Here is a 26,607-nt window from a genome sequence, read left to right on the forward strand (position 1 = left end):
TTTGAAAAGATACTCTTCTTAACTTGGTGTTTCTGTTATGGAGGAGGTAAGAATGAATGAATTCAAGGAAAGTCTCAGGTCAAGTGAAATTAAATAGTGGGAAGGTGTTGAGTAAGACCCAGGTAAGCTTTTGTGTCATTGACTCTCAGATAGGTAATAGTCTCCAGAGGGATCAGACAAGATCAACCATGTACGCAAGTATCAGCAGAAGATGACATTCACGTCTTTCAATGGACAGGAGGTCAGACTCTACTATGAGAAATATATGTAGCTGTCCTGTGGCACGGCATCAAAGTAATGTTTAGAGGATTCTATTAGGACATTGTAAGATATGGCTACTCAGTTAAAAAAGCAATTACCCCTGAACAATGATATTTATTCATTACTTGCTTTAAAAATGGTAATTAAACCCCTGTTTTGTGCCATGCACAGAGGTACTAGGGATGGTGCGCAATTCAGGGCTGACGTCATGAAAATTTGTCGTATAAAATGGAATTAGCAAACTATCACCTGCAGACCAAATCCAGCTAGTAGCCTGTTTTTGAAAATAAATTTGTATTGGAATGTAGCCACATTCACACATTTCTATATTGACTATGGTTGAGTTCATGCTACAATGGCTAAGCTGACTAGTTGCAACAAAACTATATGGTCCACAAAGTCTAAAAGATGTGTGATGTGACTTTTTACAGAAAACATTTGCTGGCCCCTAATCTAGGAGGAGACTAACAGGTTTAACTGCAGGTGTACAATCTGTCAGTCAGTCATCCTCTGGCCCAAATATTCCTGGTAACTCCTAAATCAAAGGTAACTCATCATCACTGTATACAATGCTATGAGCCATTAAGAAAAAGTGTTTTCCAAATTGGTTTCCTATCCTGAGAAGTTGCTTAGGTGGCTTAAACAGAGGGTGAAAAGAACCTATGGGAGAGGTTAAACAAATAAAATATTCTAAAGAATAGAAGAGCAAGAATTACTATCAGTGACATTTTTTGTTAAGATACTTTTCCCTTAGCAGGTTTGACTCTCATGGAAAATACTGATTCTTACACAGAAATTACACTTGCAGCTAGCATGTTCTGACCCCATTTTGAATGACATAAACATGAATGAAGAAGAGAGTAGCATCACATTATATTGAAAAAATGTATTTATTAAAACAATTGAAATTATTCCATTTTACCATTAAACTCAATGGTCCTATCATTCAGTGGCCCCTACGAAAGATTAAAAATAATACTAATTTATTGATTATAATCATACATTATCGTCTCAGGGGAGAACAAATTAACCGTCCTGTGATGCTGGCTTCAGGGAATCACTCATCTTATCCTGTCTCCTTCATCCTGCTTGGGATCCCAGGACTCGAGAATTCCCAATTTTGGATTGCCTTTCCTCTCTGTGCCATGTATGTTGTGGCTATAATTGGCAATACCACTGTCCTCCATATAATCCGAATTGACCACACTCTGCATGAGCCCATGTACCTCTTTCTAGCCATGCTGGCTATCACTGACCTGGTCCTCTCGTCTTCCACCCAACCTAAAATGCTGGCTATACTCTGGTTTCATGCTCATGAGACTGAATACCACGCCTGCCTCATCCAGGTGTTCTTCATCCATGCCTTTTCCTCTGTGGAGTCTGGGGTACTCATGGCTATGGCCTTGGACCGTTATGTGGCCATCTGCTTCCCACTCCGTCACTCAAGTGTCCTGACCCCAGCTGTAGTGGGTAAATTGGGAGCAGCTGTGATGATGAGAGCATTGCTGTTGGTGAGCCCCTTCTGCATTATGGTCTCCAGGATGCCCTTCTGCCCCAACCAGATCATTCCCCAGCCATACTGTGAACACATGGCTGTGCTAAAGCTGGTGTGTGCAGATACTAGAGTAAATCGGGCATATGGGCTCTTTGTGGCCTTCTCTGTGGTTGGCTTTGATATGAGTGTCATCAGTGTATCCTATGTGATGATTTTGAGAACTGTTCTGGGGTTGCCTTCTGGTCAAGCCCAGCTCAAGGCTTTTGGCACATGTGCGTCCCATATCTGTGTCATCTTGGCTTTTTATATCCCAGCGCTCTTTACATTCCTCACCCATCGCTTTGGACATCATGTGCCCGGAGCAGTACATATCATGTTCGCTAATCTCTATCTCCTGGTACCTCCTATGCTCAACCCCATCATCTATGGAGTTAGAACCAAGCAGATAAAGGACAGGGTTATTCAAGGTTGTTGTGGAAAAGATCCCTGAGTCAAGGATCACAGCATCACAATCAAGCCAATCACCCACTGTGATCTGGGAACATAAACACAAAAGGAAAGTCTTCCAAGCCATCACATATCAGTACAGAGGTTAGCAAACCTCCAGAAGAAAAGAATCAATTTTCAGGATGCCCAGAACAGGAGCTCTCTGAGAGATGTGATTGCTGATCATAAATGATGAGATGACGAATGTTCATCAGCACAAGAAACCAGTAAGAACGATGTCGACCTATCAAATTAGTGAAGATTTGAAAACAATGCCATTTGCCACAGACCAATGTGAAAATTACTTTGACACTGTCACTAGAAGTATAAGTTGGTATACCTTGTTAAAAAGGAGATTAGAAATTTCCACCAAAACAGTTAACAAGTATGTGTACTTTGGAGCATCTTGGTGGCCCAGTTGAGTTCAGTGTCCAACTTTGGCTCAGGTTATGATCTCACAGCTGGTGAATTCGAGCCCTACGTGGGGTCACTCCTCTCAGAACAGAGCCTGCTTTGGATCCTGTGTTTCTCTCTCTCTCTGCCTTTCCCTCTCTCTCTATCTCTCAAAAATAAACATTTAAAATAAAGAGTAGGTATACTTTCCCCATCTTATATCTCTATAAAAATAGAATTTGAGAAAAAAAAATAGTACAATGACATGTATAGATTATTTATAAAAACAAAAACATAAAACATTCAAATATTGATCCATAAGACACAGATGAAGAATAAGCAATTGAATATCATGTATCATTTAATTAATGTGTTTGCACAAAGTATGTAAAGATGTAAAAAATGATCAAGATAGAATATTAAAGAAAAAAGAAAAATAACATTTTCCCATAGGCATGATGCCAATTCTAAATAGAAATACATATGCATAGAAAAAGATTCTAGAGGCCTCAGAGCTCAGAGATCTCCCAGTCCGTCAGGCAACACAAGGAGAGAGATGGACAAACTCCTGATGAAAGTAGGTCTCACTTTCTGTCTCTCCCCCTCCCTCTAAATGAGTATTCTGAGACCAAATCACAGTTTGTATGGTGGTGCTCCACACCAGCAAGCAATTCTCTGGACACCAACTGGGTATCCTACAATTCAGTTCAGGAGACAGCATCAGATTCTGCAACTTCAAGGTTCAATCTTGCAAGACTGCACCTCCCACCTGACCTCTCACACTAATCATAAGAACAGTTGTTACCTGTGCTTCTAACCTACTGAGTATAAATCAGAGTTTCCCTTGGCCTGCGTCTTGTTCACAATTAATTTGCTAGGGCAACTCATAGCACTCAGAGAAACATATTACTTACTAGATTACCAGTGTATTATAAGGACATAACTCAGGAGCAACCAGAGGGAGGAGATGCATAGCGCAAAGGATGGGGAAAGGGCATTGAACCTATATGCCTTTGCCAGGGGTACTATTGTGAGAAGTAAGGGAGATGATTCATTTTCAGAAACACCAAATAAAAACTGTGCTGTATAGTTAACAGTAGGTTTACAACCTATTGGAAATATGTTCGAACTCCCTCCACAGTGGAGTCTGAAACTCTTGGACACTCTACTTCCTGGTTCTTCTTCCCCTCTCCTTTTCAAGGGCTTATTTTTGTAGGCTTTGCAATGAGCATGCACCAAAAAACACAAGGAGGAGTGACTAAAAGTCTCTGCCTCACTTCAGGGAATGTACATTTGTTCCAATAACACTAGTTTTTGCCTTACATGGGCATAGGCAACACCTGGGTAGGGCTGAAACCTTTGTAGTACTTAGCCAGTGAGGAACTAGGGGAGGGACTTGCACACTAGGAAATAAATTGTTTGCTATAACTGTCCCTAGTGTGCCTGTCCATCAGACACCTGCTCTTGCAAGAATGTTGATTAAAGCCTGGCTTCACTGCGTTCTGAGTCTCCACATCCCTCCTTTGTTTGGGTCTGTGGGCTTTTTCTCCCACAATTCTCTCCACTCTTCAAGTGTTCACCAACGTTGAAGCTCTCAGAAACTTGTCCTTCTGGGTTTTTATGGAGGCTCCATTACATAGGCATGATTGATTGATGCAATCATTGGCCATTGGCAATTGGTTCAAACTCCAGCCCCTCTCTCCTCCCTGGATTCTATTGGAACTGAAAGTTCCCACTCTCCAATCACATGGCTGGTTCCTCTGGCAAGTGGGCCCTATCCTTGTGTGGGGTCAGAACGTGATGTCATTGACATAACAAAAGACACCTTAATGGCTCTTATCACTTAGGAAAGTCCAAGAGTTTTAGGAACTCTCTGCCAGAAAAGTAGACAAAGACCAAATATATATTTATTATTAATCACAACTGATCACACCCTCCTTTCTTCTATCCATTTTTTTGATTTTTCAAATTTATCTTAAGTAATGTTTCTAAAACAGAAGAGTATTCAGATATGCCCATAGGCATCATGAAAACATAGTATCTTTCTTTAGATGCAATTGACTTTTATGAGCAGAAAAGGACAGGGATTAACATAGCATTTACTGTGATTCATTTCCATTTGGAGATTTAATATTTGAAGTGTTTATTATTCATTCTATATCTGGGCATGTGATTTATAAACACAGCCATCAGGAGAAACAGGATAACTCAACTTTTCTTTAATTTAGTTTAGGAAAAATATGTGTATTTATAACATATAATTAGTGTTTCTTGTTCAGACAATTTTCTGGTCACTCAGCTCTCATAGTTCCCAGCCTTCTCAAAAACAGCATGTTTATTACTTGCTTAGTCTCTTTAGAGGATAGTTTCCTTCCCCATCAGCAGTGATCCTCTGATGCCACCACCAGGGACTGGCGCCAACCCACTTCCTGTGTCTTTCCAAGATGGGAGGATTCTCAATTCTGGATCTGCTTCCTGTTCTAGATCAACTATGCTATGGTTGTGGTGAAACAACTCCCTTCTTTGATGTGGCCTGCACTGGCTACCTTTATAAACTATGTATTTCTTCCTGGTCCTTACAGCTTTCATAATAGTGGTCCTCTTGGTGTGGTTTTGGAGTTGGGGGGGGGGGCGAGGATGGGGTGAGCAGGGATCTGGAGTGGAGGCCAGGAAAGAATTCTTGAGATGTCTTTGGTTCAAAACATTGAGTTTTTAAAAAATTATTTATTTAAGTTCAAGTTACTTACTATACAGTGTAGTACTGGTTTTAGGAGCAGAACCCAGTGATTCACCACTCACGTATAACACCCAGTGCTCATCCCAACAAGTGTCTTCCTTAATGCCCATCACCCATTAGCCCATCCCCCCCACCTACCTCCCCTCCAGCAACCCTCAGTTTGTTCTCTGTATTTTAGAATCTCTTATGATTTGCCTCCCTCTCTGTTTTTATCTTATTGTTCCTTCCCTTCCCCTATGTTCATCTGCTTTGTTTCTTAAATTCCACATATGAGTGAAATCATATGATATTCGTCTTTCTCTGATTGACTTATTTTTGCTTAGCATAATACATTACTTCCATCCATGTTGTTGCAAATGACAAGATTTCATTCTTTTTAATCACCAAATATTATTCCATTAAATATATATACCACATCTCTTTTTCCATTCATCAGTGGATGGATATTTGGGCTCTTTCCCTAATTTGGCTATTGTTGATAGAGCTGCTATAAACATTGGGTGCATGTGCTCCTTTGAATCAGTATTTTTGTAGCCTCTGGATAAATGCCTACTTGTGCAATTGCTGGGTCATAGGGTAAATTCTATGCAAAATGGAGATTTTCTTAAAGCACATGAATAGGACCCATGGACTGAAAGAGCTGCACTGGGATTGTGATTTTATGTTTGGGAGTTGGGGGAGTTAAGGAAAAAGAAAGTCTTCCAAAAGGGCTTTCATGTGCCAATTTGGACTCATAAGATCCTGGAGGCCTTAGTATTGTTGAGCTAAAGTTATTTTTCTCTCTTGTAAGGCATTAACATTACGACAAGACAGTTGGGAGTTTTTTGGAGGAATGTTATACTCTATCTCAAGTATTTCTCAAAGGGCTGCAGGTTATAAATAAATTTAATTTCGTCTACATTTTCTCCTTGCCTATGTTCCCCACATCATTATGGAGGAAAGGGTGATGTTAGGGCTCTAGGAAATTGAGTCTATGGGGTTCTGGAGATTGCTCTTTTCCTTGTAAATTATTAAGACAGTCATTTCTGTCTTAATTCCTCTGTCCTGAGGAATGTCACACATAACCCACCCCGGAAGGGTCACGGGTGGGAGGAGCAGCTCTTTCTGCTCATGGGTCCTGTCAACAGGCTATAATAAAAACACCCTTTTGCACAAAAAACATCTCAAGAATTCTTTCTTGACCATTCACTCTCGGACCCCACTCCAACTCACTTCATTTTGGCATCCAGCATGGGGCCTGAGTCTTCTCATCTGGACTCCAAGGCTCAATGAAAATTGGTGAGTAATTCCTCCTCTCTTCCTTTATTTTCATTTCAGAGGCTTTTGCAAGGAGTTGGTCTTCTTTGTTCTCACTTCTCTTCTCTCTGATAGAGTCCTGTGAGGGCAAAGTCATATCTTCCTCCCACAAACATCAGGTAAAGATACAAATAAAGGAGCAGGAGAAGAGGCGAAGAAGAACCAAGGAGACAGAGAGGTGGAGAAACTGGAGTAGAAATTTGAAAGAGGAAATACTATCTCTTTTCTTCCTCTCTAGGTTTTGCAGAGTAAAGGGAGGGAGATGGAAATAAGAATGAATGAAGGGACAAAATATCCTGCAAAAACTCTCTAGAAGTTTGAAACACATATGAGTGTTCAAACTTTCCCCTGAAACTCAGAATCATGAAAGTGCTCATGGCCTTATTCATATTAAGATGGAGATACACCAAGGACAATTGCTAATAGCCAACAACACTTTGAGGAGAGTAAAATTACAGGGATTCAATAATTCAGTAACTAGGGGTGCCTGGGTGGTTAACTCAGTTAAGTGTCAACCTCGATTTCATTTCAGGTCATGATCTCAGGGTCATGAGATCAAGCCCCACATCAGAATCTTAGATGGACATTGAGCCTGCTTGGGATCCTCTCTCTCCATCTTCCTGTGTGTCTCCCCCAGGACTTGCGCGTGCTCTCTCTCTCTCTCTCTCACTCTCTTAAAAAGAAATTCAGTAATTATGTTTAAAATTTTTTAATGCAATATTTTTATAAAATAAATTATTTCGGGGGTGGGCAGTGGTGCCTGAATGGCTCAGTTGATAAGCTACAGACTCAGGATTTTGGCTCAGGTCATGATCTCATGGTTTGTGAGTTCAAATCCCATGTGGTCTCTGCACTGACAGAACAGAGCCTCTTGGGATTCTCTGTCCTCCCCTCTCTCTGTCTCCCTCTCTCTCTCAAAATAAATAAATCAAGTTTAAAAAACATAAATAAAATAAAATAAAATAATTGTTATTCCATGATTCATAAAATATCAAAATTTTAAATAAAAAACAGTGCCATGCCAAGCTGTATTAGAGCAAAAGGAAAAAAAAATGTGCACTAGTACTTTTTTTGGAAGATAAATTATTGTTACTATTTTAAATACGTACTTGGGGCCTGGGTGGCTCATTTGGTTAAGTGACGGTCTACTCTTGGTTTCAGCTCAGGTCATGATCTCACTGTTCATGAGTTCAAGCCCCACATTGGGCTCTGCAGTGGCAGTGTGGAGCCTGCTTGGTATTCTCTCTCTCTCCCTCTGTCTCTACCCCTACCCCACTCTCTCTCTCTCTCACTCAAAATAAATAAATAAACTTTAAAAATAAATAAATAAAGTAAGTAAGTAAGTACGTAAGTACTTCTTTGCTTATGTCATTTCAAAAAGTTACCATGTTGGAAGTTTTCTCCTGAGTAAATGAGGGTTCTAAATAATTTTTATTTGACTTTAGATGAAATATAAATTTTAATTTATTCTATTTTAGTATTAATAAAATACTTAAATTGAAAATAATGGTGTGGTATTTAATATAATTACTTTTCAATTTCTCAAATATTTTAATGTTCAAGAAAACATTAAGTATTAAAAATACATAAAAATATGTACATAGGGGTTCATAGTTTGCATTTTGCTACAGGACACTGTTGCTTGGCACATCTCTGGTCTTTAATGAGAATTTTGATATTCTGTTCATTACAGATTTTTGCATCAATTTTTATTTCTTAACACACTGCATAAAATGTTATTTATCTGATTGGTGGGTGAGTTTTTTATAGCACCCTTCTTTCATGCCCAAGAGAAATATGTTCCTTACCTCACCTTAGTTTCAGCCCTAATACTCATAACATATGCAAAGTATGATATAGTAGGAAAAGTGACATCTTTGAGTCAGAAAGACTTGCCCTTTACTTGTATTTAATGAAGTAACTTAACCTAGCTAAACCTCTATTTATTTATATGTAAAATGCAGAAGATAGAACTACCTCTAAAGTAGCTGTTAAGACTACATGATGTAGAATAATTAAAACAAGTATTATGTCTCTGCCTGACAGAGAGTAGTTTTGATTCAGTGAAATGTATCATTGCAGGAACTTGCTGAAGTTGAGATGGAGACAAAGACAAAGGAGAAGGAGAAAGAGAGGACAATCAGAACAAGAATAAGAGCAGAAAAAGAACAAGAACAAGAACAAAAGAAGGAAGAAGAAGAACCTGGCACTTCTTGCTCTTTCATTACACCAAGTGTTTAATCTCTGACAGCTAAAAGAAACAGACAAAGAGAAAAATCTGCAAACAGAGATAACTCCAAAATTACAATGTCAGCCTGATCCCCAGGATAATAAAACCTTGACTATTTCCTCTAAACCTGGACTCTCTAACAAAAACAGTTTAGTCAGATTTTTGTTATGCTAATGTATTAAAATAAACCATGACCTTTGTGAACATGATGATTGCAATTCACCATAAACAGATTGCTGTAAACTTGATACTCTTGGTGAATTTTTGTGTGATTTGTTTCCCTGTAAATGTATGTTGGATTTTGATTTGGTGAGGCATAGCTTCTGAAGTCTGACAGCTTTGAACTCTGCAAATAAAGCCTTACCCTCTGTTTTTAAATAATTGCTGTCAAGTCTTCATTTGACCTATCCTATACCAGGGAATGCTAAGAAATAATAAATAAGAGAATACCAGCAAGGCTCTACACAGGGAGTGAGAGGAAGTTCTGCATAGGCTTAACTCTTTGGGCTAAGTGAGAAGGACTTTCCAGCTTCACAAAGGGGAATTTACTAATGAAAAATACATGCATACTGACAAGCTCACACTCCTGTAATCTCAACAACACACACTTTTGTGCATCCATTCAAATACGCTGCCTTTGCTTATGTGTATACAGAGGAGAGAGGCAAGTTAGGGGTTAATGTTTCCAGTTTTATTCTCTAATCTCAGAGGAAGCCAGTGTATGAGGCAGTGGGTTCCAAGAGGAGGGAAAGAATTAATGCTTGGGGAAGAGAGGGGCCATACTTTACAGGTCTTTAAATAGGTCTTAATCTACAGTCTCTGTGAAAAGCTGAGTCACAGAGGAGTCAGTTAAGCTGCTTATGGTCAGAGATAAAGCAGAGCTCAAGGTGAGTGGTAGGTCCCCTGTGCCTCAGTCATCTCTGCCCTTCCCAAAGAACAGTAGGACTCACAGAGGCTCTAAGAAGCTGAAAGATAAGGCAATACACTTTGAAGGATGGCATGACTCATGGGGGCTCCAGGTCAAGAGATCCATGACTGTTGGATTTCTTTCTGAGATGGGGAGATAATTCGCTGCTCACACTGTGTCCTCCAGGAAAATTCTAGAAAAGAAGGAAGCTTGCCTCATACACAATCCCTCCACAAAGGACGCTGGATCTGAACTCTACCTTCCTCTAGCATTCTTGCTCCATGCCTTAGTTTTAGATACCCCAAAGTGAGAGAATAGTCTAAATTTCCCTGCACCTATTCCTTAGCAAGATCTCAGCCCATTTTTCCTCTACACTTTCAGGCTTGAGCAACTTGGTTAAACTGATGGACATAACTATTTCCACATAATGAGTGGAGTAATGGAAGCCAACAGAGGTAATGGTATCACCATTGGATTCAAACCTATACTCACAGATGAAAGCTGAGCTCCATTAGTGTCAGAACAGAATCCTTGAACCAAAAGCTATGCCAAGGTCTTACAAAGTAGATTGTATTCTGGAGAAAAGAAAAATTGAATCTGAAGTTCGTTGTATGATCATCTTAGGTATAATGTTGGAAAAGATGACTTAATTTCTTCTTTCAGTATGCACTATGCTCACAAGAGGTGTAGCACATAAGGGCAGGGACAGGGACATATTTAAAAGCAGGGAAAGGAGGAGGAATGTTGAGCAAGAAGGGAAATTACATTGCTCTTCCTTTTCCTACTCTTTAGGAAATGCAAATTTCCATCCCTCAACCCAGCAGCAAATTGATAACCTGTGTCTCCCCCTCAGAATTACTATTGAAAACCTCACACACTGCACAAAATGATACAAGACTAGTTAACTCCCTGTCCACTCCATATGACTTGTAACCTTAACTCTGCACATGTTGGGTTCATAAGTCTGAGGGGGGAAAAAAGACTAAGGAAATGCTGATAGTGAGGACACCAGATTCCATGGGAATGTAAGTGCAGAAAAGAACGAGAGACACCTGTCAAGAGGCCCCATCTGCTATCTCAGACTTGGGTCCCTGGTCACCACCAAGAAGAGTCACCACTCCAAATGGAGTATGTAAAATAGGTATGTTCTCCATGAAGGCTGATGGGCAGAAGTGTGTGAGAGTTAAAAACAATAACATGTAAAGGCATACAGTGTTATATTTATAAAGACAGCAATGTCTATCATAATTAATTAGAATAGCATACCTTTTGTTAAAGTGTAGTTTTAGCCAGTATCTTTACCAGTGCCCAGTGCAGGAATGAAGATGGTCTAAGTGCTTTTCCAGGTGCCTATGAGCCTCGGTGACTTCATCCTCACAAATGGAGGCTGACTTACAGAGCACAGAAAAGAAGGAGAAAGGAAGACTCTGATTCAAACAGAATATTTCACTGGAAGACAAAGCCAGGCTGAAAGGGATGAAACAGAGCTTTAGACACTAGACAATGTGTGTGTTTCTTAATTTTTTACTGTGGCTTGGATAGGAGTATTTGGTTTGAGCAAACCTATAGCTATTGTCTAGGTAGAATAGTAAAGTTTCCAATTTAGAGTAAGATTTATAAGTTCTGAGTCCCATTTCTCTCATAATGTTATATATCTAGTGAAAATCAGAGAGTTTAGTCTATTTGGGATCTCAAAGAAACCCTTGTTAGGAACCATTAAGTCTGGTTGAATGAAACATTTCTTAGTCCCCAGATATAAATGATTAAGGGAAATCTGAAAAGATATTCTTCATCTCTGGGTGTTACTGTTATGGAGGAGAAAGAATGAATGTGTTCAAGGAAAGGCTCGGGTCAAGTGAGATTAAAAAGTGGAAAGGTGTTGAGTTAAGAAGCAGGTAAGCTTTTGTGTCATTGACTCTCAGGTAGGTCATAGTCACCAGAGAGACCAGACAAGATCAACCATGTATGCAAGTATCAGCAGAAGATGACATTCACGTCTTTCAATGGACAGGAGGTCAGACTCTAGTGTGAGAAATAGATATAGCTGTCTTGTGACATGGCATCAAAGTAGTGTTTAGAAGGTTCTGTCAAGACATTTTAAGAATGGCTAATCAGTTGAAAAGTCCGTTGCCCTTTAACAATGACACATATTTCTTGTTTGCTTCAGCAAATATTTATTAAATCCCTGTTCTATGCCAAATACAGAGGTGCTCATGTTGGTGCACTCTTCAGGGCTGATATCATGAAAATTTATCATATAGGAGAGGAATTAGTAAACTGTCACCTGAAGACCAAATCCAGCTTCTAGTCTGTTTTAAAAATGAAATTGTATTGGAATGTAGCCACACTCACAAATGTCTGTATTGACTGTGGCTGCTTTCATGCTACAATCGCTAAACTGACTAGTTGCAACAGAGAATGTATGGCCCACGAAGACTAAAATATGTGTGATCTATCTGACCTTTTACAGAAAACAGTTGCTGGCCCCTAATCTAGGAGGAGACATCCACTATAGATAACAGGCTTAATTTCAGGTGTACAATCTGTCAGTCTGTCATCCTCCAGCCCAAATTCTCCTGGTAACTCCTAGAGTCAAAGATAACTCATCATCACTACATACATTGTTACGAGCCCTCAGCCAAAATGTTTTCCAAACTGGTTTCCAACCCTGAAAAGTTGTCTAACTGGCTTAAACAAAGGGCTGAAAAGGACCTTGGGAAAGATAAAACAAATCAGTTCATTCTAAAGAATAGAAGCGCAAGAATTACTATTAGTGACGTTATTTGTCAAGATAGTCTTCCCTCGGCAGATTCTACTTTCAAGAAAAATATTAATTCTTATACAGAAATTACAATTGCAGCTAGCATGTTCTGACCCCATTTGAATGACATAAACATGAATGAAGAATAAAGAGTAGCATTACTTTAAGTTGCAAAAATGTATTTATTAAAATAGTTGAAATTATTCCAGCTTACCATTAAACATTATTGCCCTATTATTTAACTGCCTCTTCCAAGAGATTATAAATAATAATTATAATTTATTATTATCATCTATAGATAGTACCTTACCTTCTCAGGGGAGAACAAATTAACCATCCTGTGATGCTGGCTTCAGGGAATCACTCATCTTATCCTGTGTCCTTCATCCTACTTGGGATCCCAGGACTCGAGAATTCCCAATTTTGGATTGCCTTTCCTCTCTGTGCCATGTATGTTGTGGCTATAATTGGCAATACCACTGTCCTCCATATAATCCGAATTGACCACACTCTGCATGAGCCCATGTACCTCTTTCTAGCCATGCTGGCTATCACTGACCTGGTCCTCTCGTCTTCCACCCAACCTAAAATGCTGGCTATACTCTGGTTTCATGCTCATGAGACTGAATACCACGCCTGCCTCATCCAGGTGTTCTTCATCCATGCCTTTTCCTCTGTGGAGTCTGGGGTACTCATGGCTATGGCCTTGGACCGTTATGTGGCCATCTGCTTCCCACTCCGTCACTCAAGTGTCCTGACCCCAGCTGTAGTGGGTAAATTGGGAGCAGCTGTGATGATGAGAGCATTGCTGTTGGTGAGCCCCTTCTGCATTATGGTCTCCAGGATGCCCTTCTGCCCCAACCAGATCATTCCCCAGCCATACTGTGAACACATGGCTGTGCTAAAGCTGGTGTGTGCAGATACTAGAGTAAATCGTGCATATGGGCTCTTTGTGGCCTTCTCTGTGGTTGGCTTTGATATGAGTGTCATCAGTGTATCCTATGTGATGATTTTGAGAACTGTTCTGGGGTTGCCTTCTGGTCAAGCCCAGCTCAAGGCTTTTGGCACATGTGCGTCCCATATCTGTGTCATCTTGGCTTTTTATATCCCAGCGCTCTTTACATTCCTCACCCATCGCTTTGGACATCATGTGCCCGGAGCAGTACATATCATGTTCGCTAATCTCTATCTCCTGGTACCTCCTATGCTCAACCCCATCATCTATGGAGTTAGAACCAAGCAGATAAAGGACAGGGTTATTCAAGGTTGTTGTGGAAAAGATCCCTGAGTCAAGGATCACAGCATCACAATCAAGCCAATCACCCACTGTGATCTGGGAACATAAACACAAAAGGAAAGTCTTCCAAGCCATCACATATCAGTACAGAGGTTAGCAAACCTCCAGAAGAAAAGAATCAATTTTCAGGATGCCCAGAACAGGAGCTCTCTGAGAGATGTGATTGCTGATCATAAATGATGAGATGACGAATGTTCATCAGCACAAGAAACCAGTAAGAACGATGTCGACCTATCAAATTAGTGAAGATTTGAAAACAATGCCATTTGCCACAGACCAATGTGAAAATTACTTTGACACTGTCACTAGAAGTATAAGTTGGTATACCTTGTTAAAAAGGAGATTAGAAATTTCCACCAAAACAGTTAACAAGTATGTGTACTTTGGAGCATCTTGGTGGCCCAGTTGAGTTCAGTGTCCAACTTTGGCTCAGGTTATGATCTCACAGCTGGTGAATTCGAGCCCTACGTGGGGTCACTCCTCTCAGAACAGAGCCTGCTTTGGATCCTGTGTTTCTCTCTCTCTCTGCCTTTCCCTCTCTCTCTATCTCTCAAAAATAAACATTTAAAATAAAGAGTAGGTATACTTTCCCCATCTTATATCTCTATAAAAATAGAATTTGAGAAAAAAAATAGTACAATGACATGTATAGATTATTTATAAAAACAAAAACATAAAACATTCAAATATTGATCCATAAGACACAGATGAAGAATAAGCAATTGAATATCATGTATCATTTAATTAATGTGTTTGCACAAAGTATGTAAAGATGTAAAAAATGATCAAGATAGAATATTAAAGAAAAAAGAAAAATAACATTTTCCCATAGGCATGATGCCAATTCTAAATAGAAATACATATGCATAGAAAAAGATTCTAGAGGCCTCAGAGCTCAGAGATCTCCCAGTCCGTCAGGCAACACAAGGAGAGAGATGGACAAACTCCTGATGAAAGTAGGTCTCACTTTCTGTCTCTCCCCCTCCCTCTAAATGAGTATTCTGAGACCAAATCACAGTTTGTATGGTGGTGCTCCACACCAGCAAGCAATTCTCTGGACACCAACTGGGTATCCTACAATTCAGTTCAGGAGACAGCATCAGATTCTGCAACTTCAAGGTTCAATCTTGCAAGACTGCACCTCCCACCTGACCTCTCACACTAATCATAAGAACAGTTGTTACCTGTGCTTCTAACCTACTGAGTATAAATCAGAGTTTCCCTTGGCCTGCGTCTTGTTCACAATTAATTTGCTAGGGCAACTCATAGCACTCAGAGAAACATATTACTTACTAGATTACCAGTGTATTATAAGGACATAACTCAGGAGCAACCAGAGGGAGGAGATGCATAGCGCAAAGGATGGGGAAAGGGCATTGAACCTATATGCCTTTGCCAGGGGTACTATTGTGAGAAGTAAGGGAGATGATTCATTTTCAGAAACACCAAATAAAAACTGTGCTGTATAGTTAACAGTAGGTTTACAACCTATTGGAAATATGTTCGAACTCCCTCCACAGTGGAGTCTGAAACTCTTGGACACTCTACTTCCTGGTTCTTCTTCCCCTCTCCTTTTCAAGGGCTTATTTTTGTAGGCTTTGCAATGAGCATGCACCAAAAAACACAAGGAGGAGTGACTAAAAGTCTCTGCCTCACTTCAGGGAATGTACATTTGTTCCAATAACACTAGTTTTTGCCTTACATGGGCATAGGCAACACCTGGGTAGGGCTGAAACCTTTGTAGTACTTAGCCAGTGAGGAACTAGGGGAGGGACTTGCACACTAGGAAATAAATTGTTTGCTATAACTGTCCCTAGTGTGCCTGTCCATCAGACACCTGCTCTTGCAAGAATGTTGATTAAAGCCTGGCTTCACTGCGTTCTGAGTCTCCACATCCCTCCTTTGTTTGGGTCTGTGGGCTTTTTCTCCCACAATTCTCTCCACTCTTCAAGTGTTCACCAACGTTGAAGCTCTCAGAAACTTGTCCTTCTGGGTTTTTATGGAGGCTCCATTACATAGGCATGATTGATTGATGCAATCATTGGCCATTGGCAATTGGTTCAAACTCCAGCCCCTCTCTCCTCCCTGGATTCTATTGGAACTGAAAGTTCCCACTCTCCAATCACATGGCTGGTTCCTCTGGCAAGTGGGCCCTATCCTTGTGTGGGGTCAGAACGTGATGTCATTGACATAACAAAAGACACCTTAATGGCTCTTATCACTTAGGAAAGTCCAAGAGTTTTAGGAACTCTCTGCCAGAAAAGTAGACAAAGACCAAATATATATTTATTATTAATCACAACTGATCACACCCTCCTTTCTTCTATCCATTTTTTTGATTTTTCAAATTTATCTTAAGTAATGTTTCTAAAACAGAAGAGTATTCAGATATGCCCATAGGCATCATGAAAACATAGTATCTTTCTTTAGATGCAATTGACTTTTATGAGCAGAAAAGGACAGGGATTAACATAGCATTTACTGTGATTCATTTCCATTTGGAGATTTAATATTTGAAGTGTTTATTATTCATTCTATATCTGGGCATGTGATTTATAAACACAGCCATCAGGAGAAACAGGATAACTCAACTTTTCTTTAATTTAGTTTAGGAAAAATATGTGTATTTATAACATATAATTAGTGTTTCTTGTTCAGACAATTTTCTGGTCACTCAGCTCTCATAGTTCCCAGCCTTCTCAAAAACAGCATGTTTATTACTTGCTTAGTCTCTTTAGAGGATAGTTTCCTTCCCCATCAGCAGTGATCCTCTGATGCCACCACCAGGGACTGGCGCCAACCCACTTCCTGTGTCTTTCCAAGATGGGAGGATTCTCAATTCTGGATCTGCTTCCTGTTCTAGATCAACTATGCTATGGTTGTGGTGAAACAACTCCCTTCTTTGATGTGGCCTGCACTGGCTACCTTTATAAACTATGTATTTCTTCCTGGTCCTTACAGCTTTCATAATAGTGGTCCTCTTGGTGTGGTTTTGGAGTTGGGGGGGGGGGGGCGAGGATGGGGTGAGCAGGGATCTGGAGTGGAGGCCAGGAAAGAATTCTTGAGATGTCTTTGGTTCAAAACATTGAGTTTTTAAAAAATTATTTATTTAAGTTCAAGTTACTTACTATACAGTGTAGTACTGGTTTTAGGAGCAGAACCCAGTGATTCACCACTCACGTATAACACCCAGTGCTCATCCCAACAAGTGTCTTCCTTAATGCCCATCACCCATTAGCCCATCCCCCCCACCTACCTCCCCTCCAGCAACCCTCAGTTTGTTCTCTGTATTTTAGAATCTCTTATGATTTGCCTCCCTCTCTGTTTTTATCTTATTGTTCCTTCCCTTCCCCTATGTTCATCTGCTTTGTTTCTTAAATTCCACATATGAGTGAAATCATATGATATTCGTCTTTCTCTGATTGACTTATTTTTGCTTAGCATAATACATTACTTCCATCCATGTTGTTGCAAATGACAAGATTTCATTCTTTTTAATCACCAAATATTATTCCATTAAATATATATACCACATCTCTTTTTCCATTCATCAGTGGATGGATATTTGGGCTCTTTCCCTAATTTGGCTATTGTTGATAGAGCTGCTATAAACATTGGGTGCATGTGCTCCTTTGAATCAGTATTTTTGTAGCCTCTGGATAAATGCCTACTTGTGCAATTGCTGGGTCATAGGGTAAATTCTATGCAAAATGGAGATTTTCTTAAAGCACATGAATAGGACCCATGGACTGAAAGAGCTGCACTGGGATTGTGATTTTATGTTTGGGAGTTGGGGGAGTTAAGGAAAAAGAAAGTCTTCCAAAAGGGCTTTCATGTGCCAATTTGGACTCATAAGATCCTGGAGGCCTTAGTATTGTTGAGCTAAAGTTATTTTTCTCTCTTGTAAGGCATTAACATTACGACAAGACAGTTGGGAGTTTTTTGGAGGAATGTTATACTCTATCTCAAGTATTTCTCAAAGGGCTGCAGGTTATAAATAAATTTAATTTCGTCTACATTTTCTCCTTGCCTATGTTCCCCACATCATTATGGAGGAAAGGGTGATGTTAGGGCTCTAGGAAATTGAGTCTATGGGGTTCTGGAGATTGCTCTTTTCCTTGTAAATTATTAAGACAGTCATTTCTGTCTTAATTCCTCTGTCCTGAGGAATGTCACACATAACCCACCCCGGAAGGGTCACGGGTGGGAGGAGCAGCTCTTTCTGCTCATGGGTCCTGTCAACAGGCTATAATAAAAACACCCTTTTGCACAAAAAACATCTCAAGAATTCTTTCTTGACCATTCACTCTCGGACCCCACTCCAACTCACTTCATTTTGGCATCCAGCATGGGGCCTGAGTCTTCTCATCTGGACTCCAAGGCTCAATGAAAATTGGTGAGTAATTCCTCCTCTCTTCCTTTATTTTCATTTCAGAGGCTTTTGCAAGGAGTTGGTCTTCTTTGTTCTCACTTCTCTTCTCTCTGATAGAGTCCTGTGAGGGCAAAGTCATATCTTCCTCCCACAAACATCAGGTAAAGATACAAATAAAGGAGCAGGAGAAGAGGCGAAGAAGAACCAAGGAGACAGAGAGGTGGAGAAACTGGAGTAGAAATTTGAAAGAGGAAATACTATCTCTTTTCTTCCTCTCTAGGTTTTGCAGAGTAAAGGGAGGGAGATGGAAATAAGAATGAATGAAGGGACAAAATATCCTGCAAAAACTCTCTAGAAGTTTGAAACACATATGAGTGTTCAAACTTTCCCCTGAAACTCAGAATCATGAAAGTGCTCATGGCCTTATTCATATTAAGATGGAGATACACCAAGGACAATTGCTAATAGCCAACAACACTTTGAGGAGAGTAAAATTACAGGGATTCAATAATTCAGTAACTAGGGGTGCCTGGGTGGTTAACTCAGTTAAGTGTCAACCTCGATTTCATTTCAGGTCATGATCTCAGGGTCATGAGATCAAGCCCCACATCAGAATCTTAGATGGACATTGAGCCTGCTTGGGATCCTCTCTCTCCATCTTCCTGTGTGTCTCCCCCAGGACTTGCGCGTGCTCTCTCTCTCTCTCTCTCACTCTCTTAAAAAGAAATTCAGTAATTATGTTTAAAATTTTTTAATGCAATATTTTTATAAAATAAATTATTTCGGGGGTGGGCAGTGGTGCCTGAATGGCTCAGTTGATAAGCTACAGACTCAGGATTTTGGCTCAGGTCATGATCTCATGGTTTGTGAGTTCAAATCCCATGTGGTCTCTGCACTGACAGAACAGAGCCTCTTGGGATTCTCTGTCCTCCCCTCTCTCTGTCTCCCTCTCTCTCTCAAAATAAATAAATCAAGTTTAAAAAACATAAATAAAATAAAATAAAATAATTGTTATTCCATGATTCATAAAATATCAAAATTTTAAATAAAAAACAGTGCCATGCCAAGCTGTATTAGAGCAAAAGGAAAAAAAAATGTGCACTAGTACTTTTTTTGGAAGATAAATTATTGTTACTATTTTAAATACGTACTTGGGGCCTGGGTGGCTCATTTGGTTAAGTGACGGTCTACTCTTGGTTTCAGCTCAGGTCATGATCTCACTGTTCATGAGTTCAAGCCCCACATTGGGTTCTGCAGTGGCAGTGTGGAGCCTGCTTGGTATTCTCTCTCTCTCCCTCTGTCTCTACCCCTACCCCACTCTCTCTCTCTCTCACTCAAAATAAATAAATAAACTTTAAAAATAAATAAATAAAGTAAGTAAGTAAGTACGTAAGTACTTCTTTGCTTATGTCATTTCAAAAAGTTACCATGTTGGAAGTTTTCTCCTGAGTAAATGAGGGTTCTAAATAATTTTTATTTGACTTTAGATGAAATATAAATTTTAATTTATTCTATTTTAGTATTAATAAAATACTTAAATTGAAAATAATGGTGTGGTATTTAATATAATTACTTTTCAATTTCTCAAATATTTTAATGTTCAAGAAAACATTAAGTATTAAAAATACATAAAAATATGTACATAGGGGTTCATAGTTTGCATTTTGCTACAGGACACTGTTGCTTGGCACATCTCTGGTCTTTAATGAGAATTTTGATATTCTGTTCATTACAGATTTTTGCATCAATTTTTATTTCTTAACACACTGCATAAAATGTTATTTATCTGATTGGTGGGTGAGTTTTTTATAGCACCCTTCTTTCATGCCCAAGAGAAATATGTTCCTTACCTCACCTTAGTTTCAGCCCTAATACTCATAACATATGCAAAGTATGATATAGTAGGAAAAGTGACATCTTTGAGTCAGAAAGACTTGCCCTTTACTTGTATTTAATGAAGTAACTTAACCTAGCTAAACCTCTATTTATTTATATGTAAAATGCAGAAGATAGAACTACCTCTAAAGTAGCTGTTAAGACTACATGATGTAGAATAATTAAAACAAGTATTATGTCTCTGCCTGACAGAGAGTAGTTTTGATTCAGTGAAATGTATCATTGCAGGAACTTGCTGAAGTTGAGATGGAGACAAAGACAAAGGAGAAGGAGAAAGAGAGGACAATCAGAACAAGAATAAGAGCAGAAAAAGAACAAGAACAAGAACAAAAGAAGGAAGAAGAAGAACCTGGCACTTCTTGCTCTTTCATTACACCAAGTGTTTAATCTCTGACAGCTAAAAGAAACAGACAAAGAGAAAAATCTGCAAACAGAGATAACTCCAAAATTACAATGTCAGCCTGATCCCCAGGATAATAAAACCTTGACTATTTCCTCTAAACCTGGACTCTCTAACAAAAACAGTTTAGTCAGATTTTTGTTATGCTAATGTATTAAAATAAACCATGACCTTTGTGAACATGATGATTGCAATTCACCATAAACAGATTGCTGTAAACTTGATACTCTTGGTGAATTTTTGTGTGATTTGTTTCCCTGTAAATGTATGTTGGATTTTGATTTGGTGAGGCATAGCTTCTGAAGTCTGACAGCTTTGAACTCTGCAAATAAAGCCTTACCCTCTGTTTTTAAATAATTGCTGTCAAGTCTTCATTTGACCTATCCTATACCAGGGAATGCTAAGAAATAATAAATAAGAGAATACCAGCAAGGCTCTACACAGGGAGTGAGAGGAAGTTCTGCATAGGCTTAACTCTTTGGGCTAAGTGAGAAGGACTTTCCAGCTTCACAAAGGGGAATTTACTAATGAAAAATACATGCATACTGACAAGCTCACACTCCTGTAATCTCAACAACACACACTTTTGTGCATCCATTCAAATACGCTGCCTTTGCTTATGTGTATACAGAGGAGAGAGGCAAGTTAGGGGTTAATGTTTCCAGTTTTATTCTCTAATCTCAGAGGAAGCCAGTGTATGAGGCAGTGGGTTCCAAGAGGAGGGAAAGAATTAATGCTTGGGGAAGAGAGGGGCCATACTTTACAGGTCTTTAAATAGGTCTTAATCTACAGTCTCTGTGAAAAGCTGAGTCACAGAGGAGTCAGTTAAGCTGCTTATGGTCAGAGATAAAGCAGAGCTCAAGGTGAGTGGTAGGTCCCCTGTGCCTCAGTCATCTCTGCCCTTCCCAAAGAACAGTAGGACTCACAGAGGCTCTAAGAAGCTGAAAGATAAGGCAATACACTTTGAAGGATGGCATGACTCATGGGGGCTCCAGGTCAAGAGATCCATGACTGTTGGATTTCTTTCTGAGATGGGGAGATAATTCGCTGCTCACACTGTGTCCTCCAGGAAAATTCTAGAAAAGAAGGAAGCTTGCCTCATACACAATCCCTCCACAAAGGACGCTGGATCTGAACTCTACCTTCCTCTAGCATTCTTGCTCCATGCCTTAGTTTTAGATACCCCAAAGTGAGAGAATAGTCTAAATTTCCCTGCACCTATTCCTTAGCAAGATCTCAGCCCATTTTTCCTCTACACTTTCAGGCTTGAGCAACTTGGTTAAACTGATGGACATAACTATTTCCACATAATGAGTGGAGTAATGGAAGCCAACAGAGGTAATGGTATCACCATTGGATTCAAACCTATACTCACAGATGAAAGCTGAGCTCCATTAGTGTCAGAACAGAATCCTTGAACCAAAAGCTATGCCAAGGTCTTACAAAGTAGATTGTATTCTGGAGAAAAGAAAAATTGAATCTGAAGTTCGTTGTATGATCATCTTAGGTATAATGTTGGAAAAGATGACTTAATTTCTTCTTTCAGTATGCACTATGCTCACAAGAGGTGTAGCACATAAGGGCAGGGACAGGGACATATTTAAAAGCAGGGAAAGGAGGAGGAATGTTGAGCAAGAAGGGAAATTACATTGCTCTTCCTTTTCCTACTCTTTAGGAAATGCAAATTTCCATCCCTCAACCCAGCAGCAAATTGATAACCTGTGTCTCCCCCTCAGAATTACTATTGAAAACCTCACACACTGCACAAAATGATACAAGACTAGTTAACTCCCTGTCCACTCCATATGACTTGTAACCTTAACTCTGCACATGTTGGGTTCATAAGTCTGAGGGGGGAAAAAAGACTAAGGAAATGCTGATAGTGAGGACACCAGATTCCATGGGAATGTAAGTGCAGAAAAGAACGAGAGACACCTGTCAAGAGGCCCCATCTGCTATCTCAGACTTGGGTCCCTGGTCACCACCAAGAGAGTCACCACTCCAAATGGAGTATGTAAAATAGGTATGTTCTCCATGAAGGCTGATGGGCAGAAGTGTGTGAGAGTTAAAAACAATAACATGTAAAGGCATACAGTGTTATATTTATAAAGACAGCAATGTCTATCATAATTAATTAGAATAGCATACCTTTTGTTAAAGTGTAGTTTTAGCCAGTATCTTTACCAGTGCCCAGTGCAGGAATGAAGATGGTCTAAGTGCTTTTCCAGGTGCCTATGAGCCTCGGTGACTTCATCCTCACAAATGGAGGCTGACTTACAGAGCACAGAAAAGAAGGAGAAAGGAAGACTCTGATTCAAACAGAATATTTCACTGGAAGACAAAGCCAGGCTGAAAGGGATGAAACAGAGCTTTAGACACTAGACAATGTGTGTGTTTCTTAATTTTTTACTGTGGCTTGGATAGGAGTATTTGGTTTGAGCAAACCTATAGCTATTGTCTAGGTAGAATAGTAAAGTTTCCAATTTAGAGTAAGATTTATAAGTTCTGAGTCCCATTTCTCTCATAATGTTATATATCTAGTGAAAATCAGAGAGTTTAGTCTATTTGGGATCTCAAAGAAACCCTTGTTAGGAACCATTAAGTCTGGTTGAATGAAACATTTCTTAGTCCCCAGATATAAATGATTAAGGGAAATCTGAAAAGATATTCTTCATCTCTGGGTGTTACTGTTATGGAGGAGAAAGAATGAATGTGTTCAAGGAAAGGCTCGGGTCAAGTGAGATTAAAAAGTGGAAAGGTGTTGAGTTAAGAAGCAGGTAAGCTTTTGTGTCATTGACTCTCAGGTAGGTCATAGTCACCAGAGAGACCAGACAAGATCAACCATGTATGCAAGTATCAGCAGAAGATGACATTCACGTCTTTCAATGGACAGGAGGTCAGACTCTAGTGTGAGAAATAGATATAGCTGTCTTGTGACATGGCATCAAAGTAGTGTTTAGAAGGTTCTGTCAAGACATTTTAAGAATGGCTAATCAGTTGAAAAGTCCGTTGCCCTTTAACAATGACACATATTTCTTGTTTGCTTCAGCAAATATTTATTAAATCCCTGTTCTATGCCAAATACAGAGGTGCTCATGTTGGTGCACTCTTCAGGGCTGATATCATGAAAATTTATCATATAGGAGAGGAATTAGTAAACTGTCACCTGAAGACCAAATCCAGCTTCTAGTCTGTTTTAAAAATGAAATTGTATTGGAATGTAGCCACACTCACAAATGTCTGTATTGACTGTGGCTGCTTTCATGCTACAATCGCTAAACTGACTAGTTGCAACAGAGAATGTATGGCCCACGAAGACTAAAATATGTGTGATCTATCTGACCTTTTACAGAAAACAGTTGCTGGCCCCTAATCTAGGAGGAGACATCCACTATAGATAACAGGCTTAATTTCAGGTGTACAATCTGTCAGTCTGTCATCCTCCAGCCCAAATTCTCCTGGTAACTCCTAGAGTCAAAGATAACTCATCATCACTACATACATTGTTACGAGCCCTCAGCCAAAATGTTTTCCAAACTGGTTTCCAACCCTGAAAAGTTGTCTAACTGGCTTAAACAAAGGGCTGAAAAGGACCTTGGGAAAGATAAAACAAATCAGTTCATTCTAAAGAATAGAAGCGCAAGAATTACTATTAGTGACGTTATTTGTCAAGATAGTCTTCCCTCGGCAGATTCTACTTTCAAGAAAAATATTAATTCTTATACAGAAATTACAATTGCAGCTAGCATGTTCTGACCCCATTTGAATGACATAAACATGAATGAAGAATAAAGAGTAGCATTACTTTAAGTTGCAAAAATGTATTTATTAAAATAGTTGAAATTATTCCAGCTTACCATTAAACATTATTGCCCTATTATTTAACTGCCTCTTCCAAGAGATTATAAATAATAATTATAATTTATTATTATCATCTATAGATAGTACCTTACCTTCTCAGGGGAGAACAAATTAACCATCCTGTGATGCTGGCTTCAGGGAATCACTCATCTTATCCTGTGTCCTTCATCCTACTTGGGATCCCAGGACTCGAGAATTCCCAATTTTGGATTGCCTTTCCTCTCTGTGCCATGTATGTTGTGGCTATAATTGGCAATACCACTGTCCTCCATATAATCCGAATTGACCACACTCTGCATGAGCCCATGTACCTCTTTCTAGCCATGCTGGCTATCACTGACCTGGTCCTCTCGTCTTCCACCCAACCTAAAATGCTGGCTATACTCTGGTTTCATGCTCATGAGACTGAATACCACGCCTGCCTCATCCAGGTGTTCTTCATCCATGCCTTTTCCTCTGTGGAGTCTGGGGTACTCATGGCTATGGCCTTGGACCGTTATGTGGCCATCTGCTTCCCACTCCGTCACTCAAGTGTCCTGACCCCAGCTGTAGTGGGTAAATTGGGAGCAGCTGTGATGATGAGAGCATTGCTGTTGGTGAGCCCCTTCTGCATTATGGTCTCCAGGATGCCCTTCTGCCCCAACCAGATCATTCCCCAGCCATACTGTGAACACATGGCTGTGCTAAAGCTGGTGTGTGCAGATACTAGAGTAAATCGGGCATATGGGCTCTTTGTGGCCTTCTCTGTGGTTGGCTTTGATATGATTGTCATCAGTGTATCCTATGTGATGATTTTGAGAACTGTTCTGGGGTTGCCTTCTGGTCAAGCCCAGCTCAAGGCTTTTGGCACATGTGCGTCCCATATCTGTGTCATCTTGGCTTTATATATCCCTGCCCTCTTCACTTTTCTCACCCACCGCTTTGGACATCATGTGTCCCGAGCAGTACATATCATGTTTGCCAATCTCTATCTCCTGGTTCCTCCCATGCTCAACCCCATCATCTATGGAGTTAGAACCAAGCAGATCAGGAACAGGGTTATTCAAGGTTGTTGTGGAAAAGATCCCTGAGCCAACGGTCATGGCAACATAGCCAACCCATGCCCCACCCCCCACACTGATCCAGGAACATATAGATGCAGAAAGTTTGCCAGACTAGCACAAAGTCTTTTCTGTGAACAAAAGGTCCAGAGGTTAGCAACCTTCTAGAGGAAAAGGACCAATTTTTAGAATGCCCATAAAAGCTCTCTGGGAAATGTGATTGATCATTAATCCTGATTTGACCAATGCCCAAAACACAATAAAATATTAAAATAATAAAAAATATGTCCACCTATCAAATTAGTGAAGATTTAAAAAGAATGCCATCTTCCACAGATCACAAAGTTGAAAATACTTTTAAACTGTCAGTAGAAGTATAAGTTGGTATACCTTGTTAAAAAGGTGATTACAAACTTCCACCAAAACAGGGGCACACGGGGGTTCAGTCAGTTGAGCATTCACCTCTTGAATTTGGCTCAGGTCATAATTTCATGATTCCTAGGATCCAGTCCCACATAAGGCTCCATGCTGACAGTGCAGAGCCTGTTTGGAATTCTCTCTCTCCCTCTCTGTGCCCTTACCCCCCTCACACATGTGCTCTCTGTCTGTTTCTCTCTCTCTCAAAAATAAATAAATAAATAAACAAACAAACAAACTTAAAAATTGTTTTCCCACCAAAACAGTTAAAAAGTACATATTTTTCCTCACATGGAATCTCTTTTATAAAAATAGAATTTGAGGATCACCTGGTTAAGCCTCCAGCTTTTGATTTCAGCTCAGGTCGTGATCTCACAGTTCATGAGATAGAGCCCACATCAGGCTCTGCACTGACAGCACAGAGCCTGCTTGGGATTCTCTCTCTCCCTGCTCTTTCTCTGTCCCTCCCTGCTCTCTCTCTCTCCCTGTCAGAATAAATGAATAAACATTTTTTTAAAAAATAGGACTTTATTTTATAAGTAAAAAAAAGTATAGATTCATTATTTATAAAACAAAAAAAAAAGAGGAAAACATTCATATATTGATCTATAAGACCCAGATGAAGACTGAGCAATTGAATATCATATATCATTTAACTAATGTATTTGCAAAGAGTATATAAAGATGTAAAAAAAAATGGACAAGATAGAATATTAAAGAAAAAAGAAAAATAACATTTGCCCATAGGGGTGATACCA

At 39.6% G+C, this 26,607-nt stretch overlaps 3 protein-coding genes across 3 annotated transcripts; all 3 read left to right on the forward strand.

The window, feature by feature from the left end:
• The first annotated feature begins 1,292 nt into the window (after positions 1-1,292).
• On the forward strand, positions 1,293-2,246 carry LOC109267081 (olfactory receptor 52R1). Its single transcript, XM_019449585.2, has one exon. It carries the CDS (start codon positions 1,302-1,304, stop codon positions 2,244-2,246), a length of 945 nt encoding a protein of 314 aa, XP_019305130.2. The 5' UTR covers positions 1,293-1,301.
• A 10,654-nt stretch (positions 2,247-12,900) lies between these two features.
• LOC128776181 (olfactory receptor 52R1-like) lies at positions 12,901-13,854 on the forward strand. The gene has a single exon (XM_053900050.1). The coding sequence runs from the start codon at positions 12,910-12,912 to the stop codon at positions 13,852-13,854; it is 945 nt and encodes a 314-aa protein (XP_053756025.1). The 5' UTR covers positions 12,901-12,909.
• Positions 13,855-24,508: 10,654 nt separating this feature from the next.
• On the forward strand, positions 24,509-25,462 carry LOC109267082 (olfactory receptor 52R1-like). The gene has a single exon (XM_019449586.2). The coding sequence runs from the start codon at positions 24,518-24,520 to the stop codon at positions 25,460-25,462; it is 945 nt and encodes a 314-aa protein (XP_019305131.2). The 5' UTR covers positions 24,509-24,517.
• The last annotated feature ends 1,145 nt before the right edge of the window (positions 25,463-26,607 follow it).

The sequence above is a fragment of the Panthera pardus genome, unplaced genomic scaffold (assembly GCF_024362965.1).
Source record: "Panthera pardus isolate Hobbes unplaced genomic scaffold, ASM2436296v1 HiC_scaffold_12, whole genome shotgun sequence".
Classification (NCBI taxonomy): Eukaryota; Metazoa; Chordata; class Mammalia; order Carnivora; family Felidae; genus Panthera; species Panthera pardus.

Excerpts from the sequence above, each read along its gene's own strand:
- LOC109267081 (XM_019449585.2), top strand. The coding sequence starts at position 1,302 with ATGCTGGCTTCAGGGAATCACTCATCTTATCCTGTCTCCTTCATCCTG.
- LOC128776181 (XM_053900050.1), top strand. The coding sequence starts at position 12,910 with ATGCTGGCTTCAGGGAATCACTCATCTTATCCTGTGTCCTTCATCCTA.
- LOC109267082 (XM_019449586.2), top strand. The coding sequence starts at position 24,518 with ATGCTGGCTTCAGGGAATCACTCATCTTATCCTGTGTCCTTCATCCTA.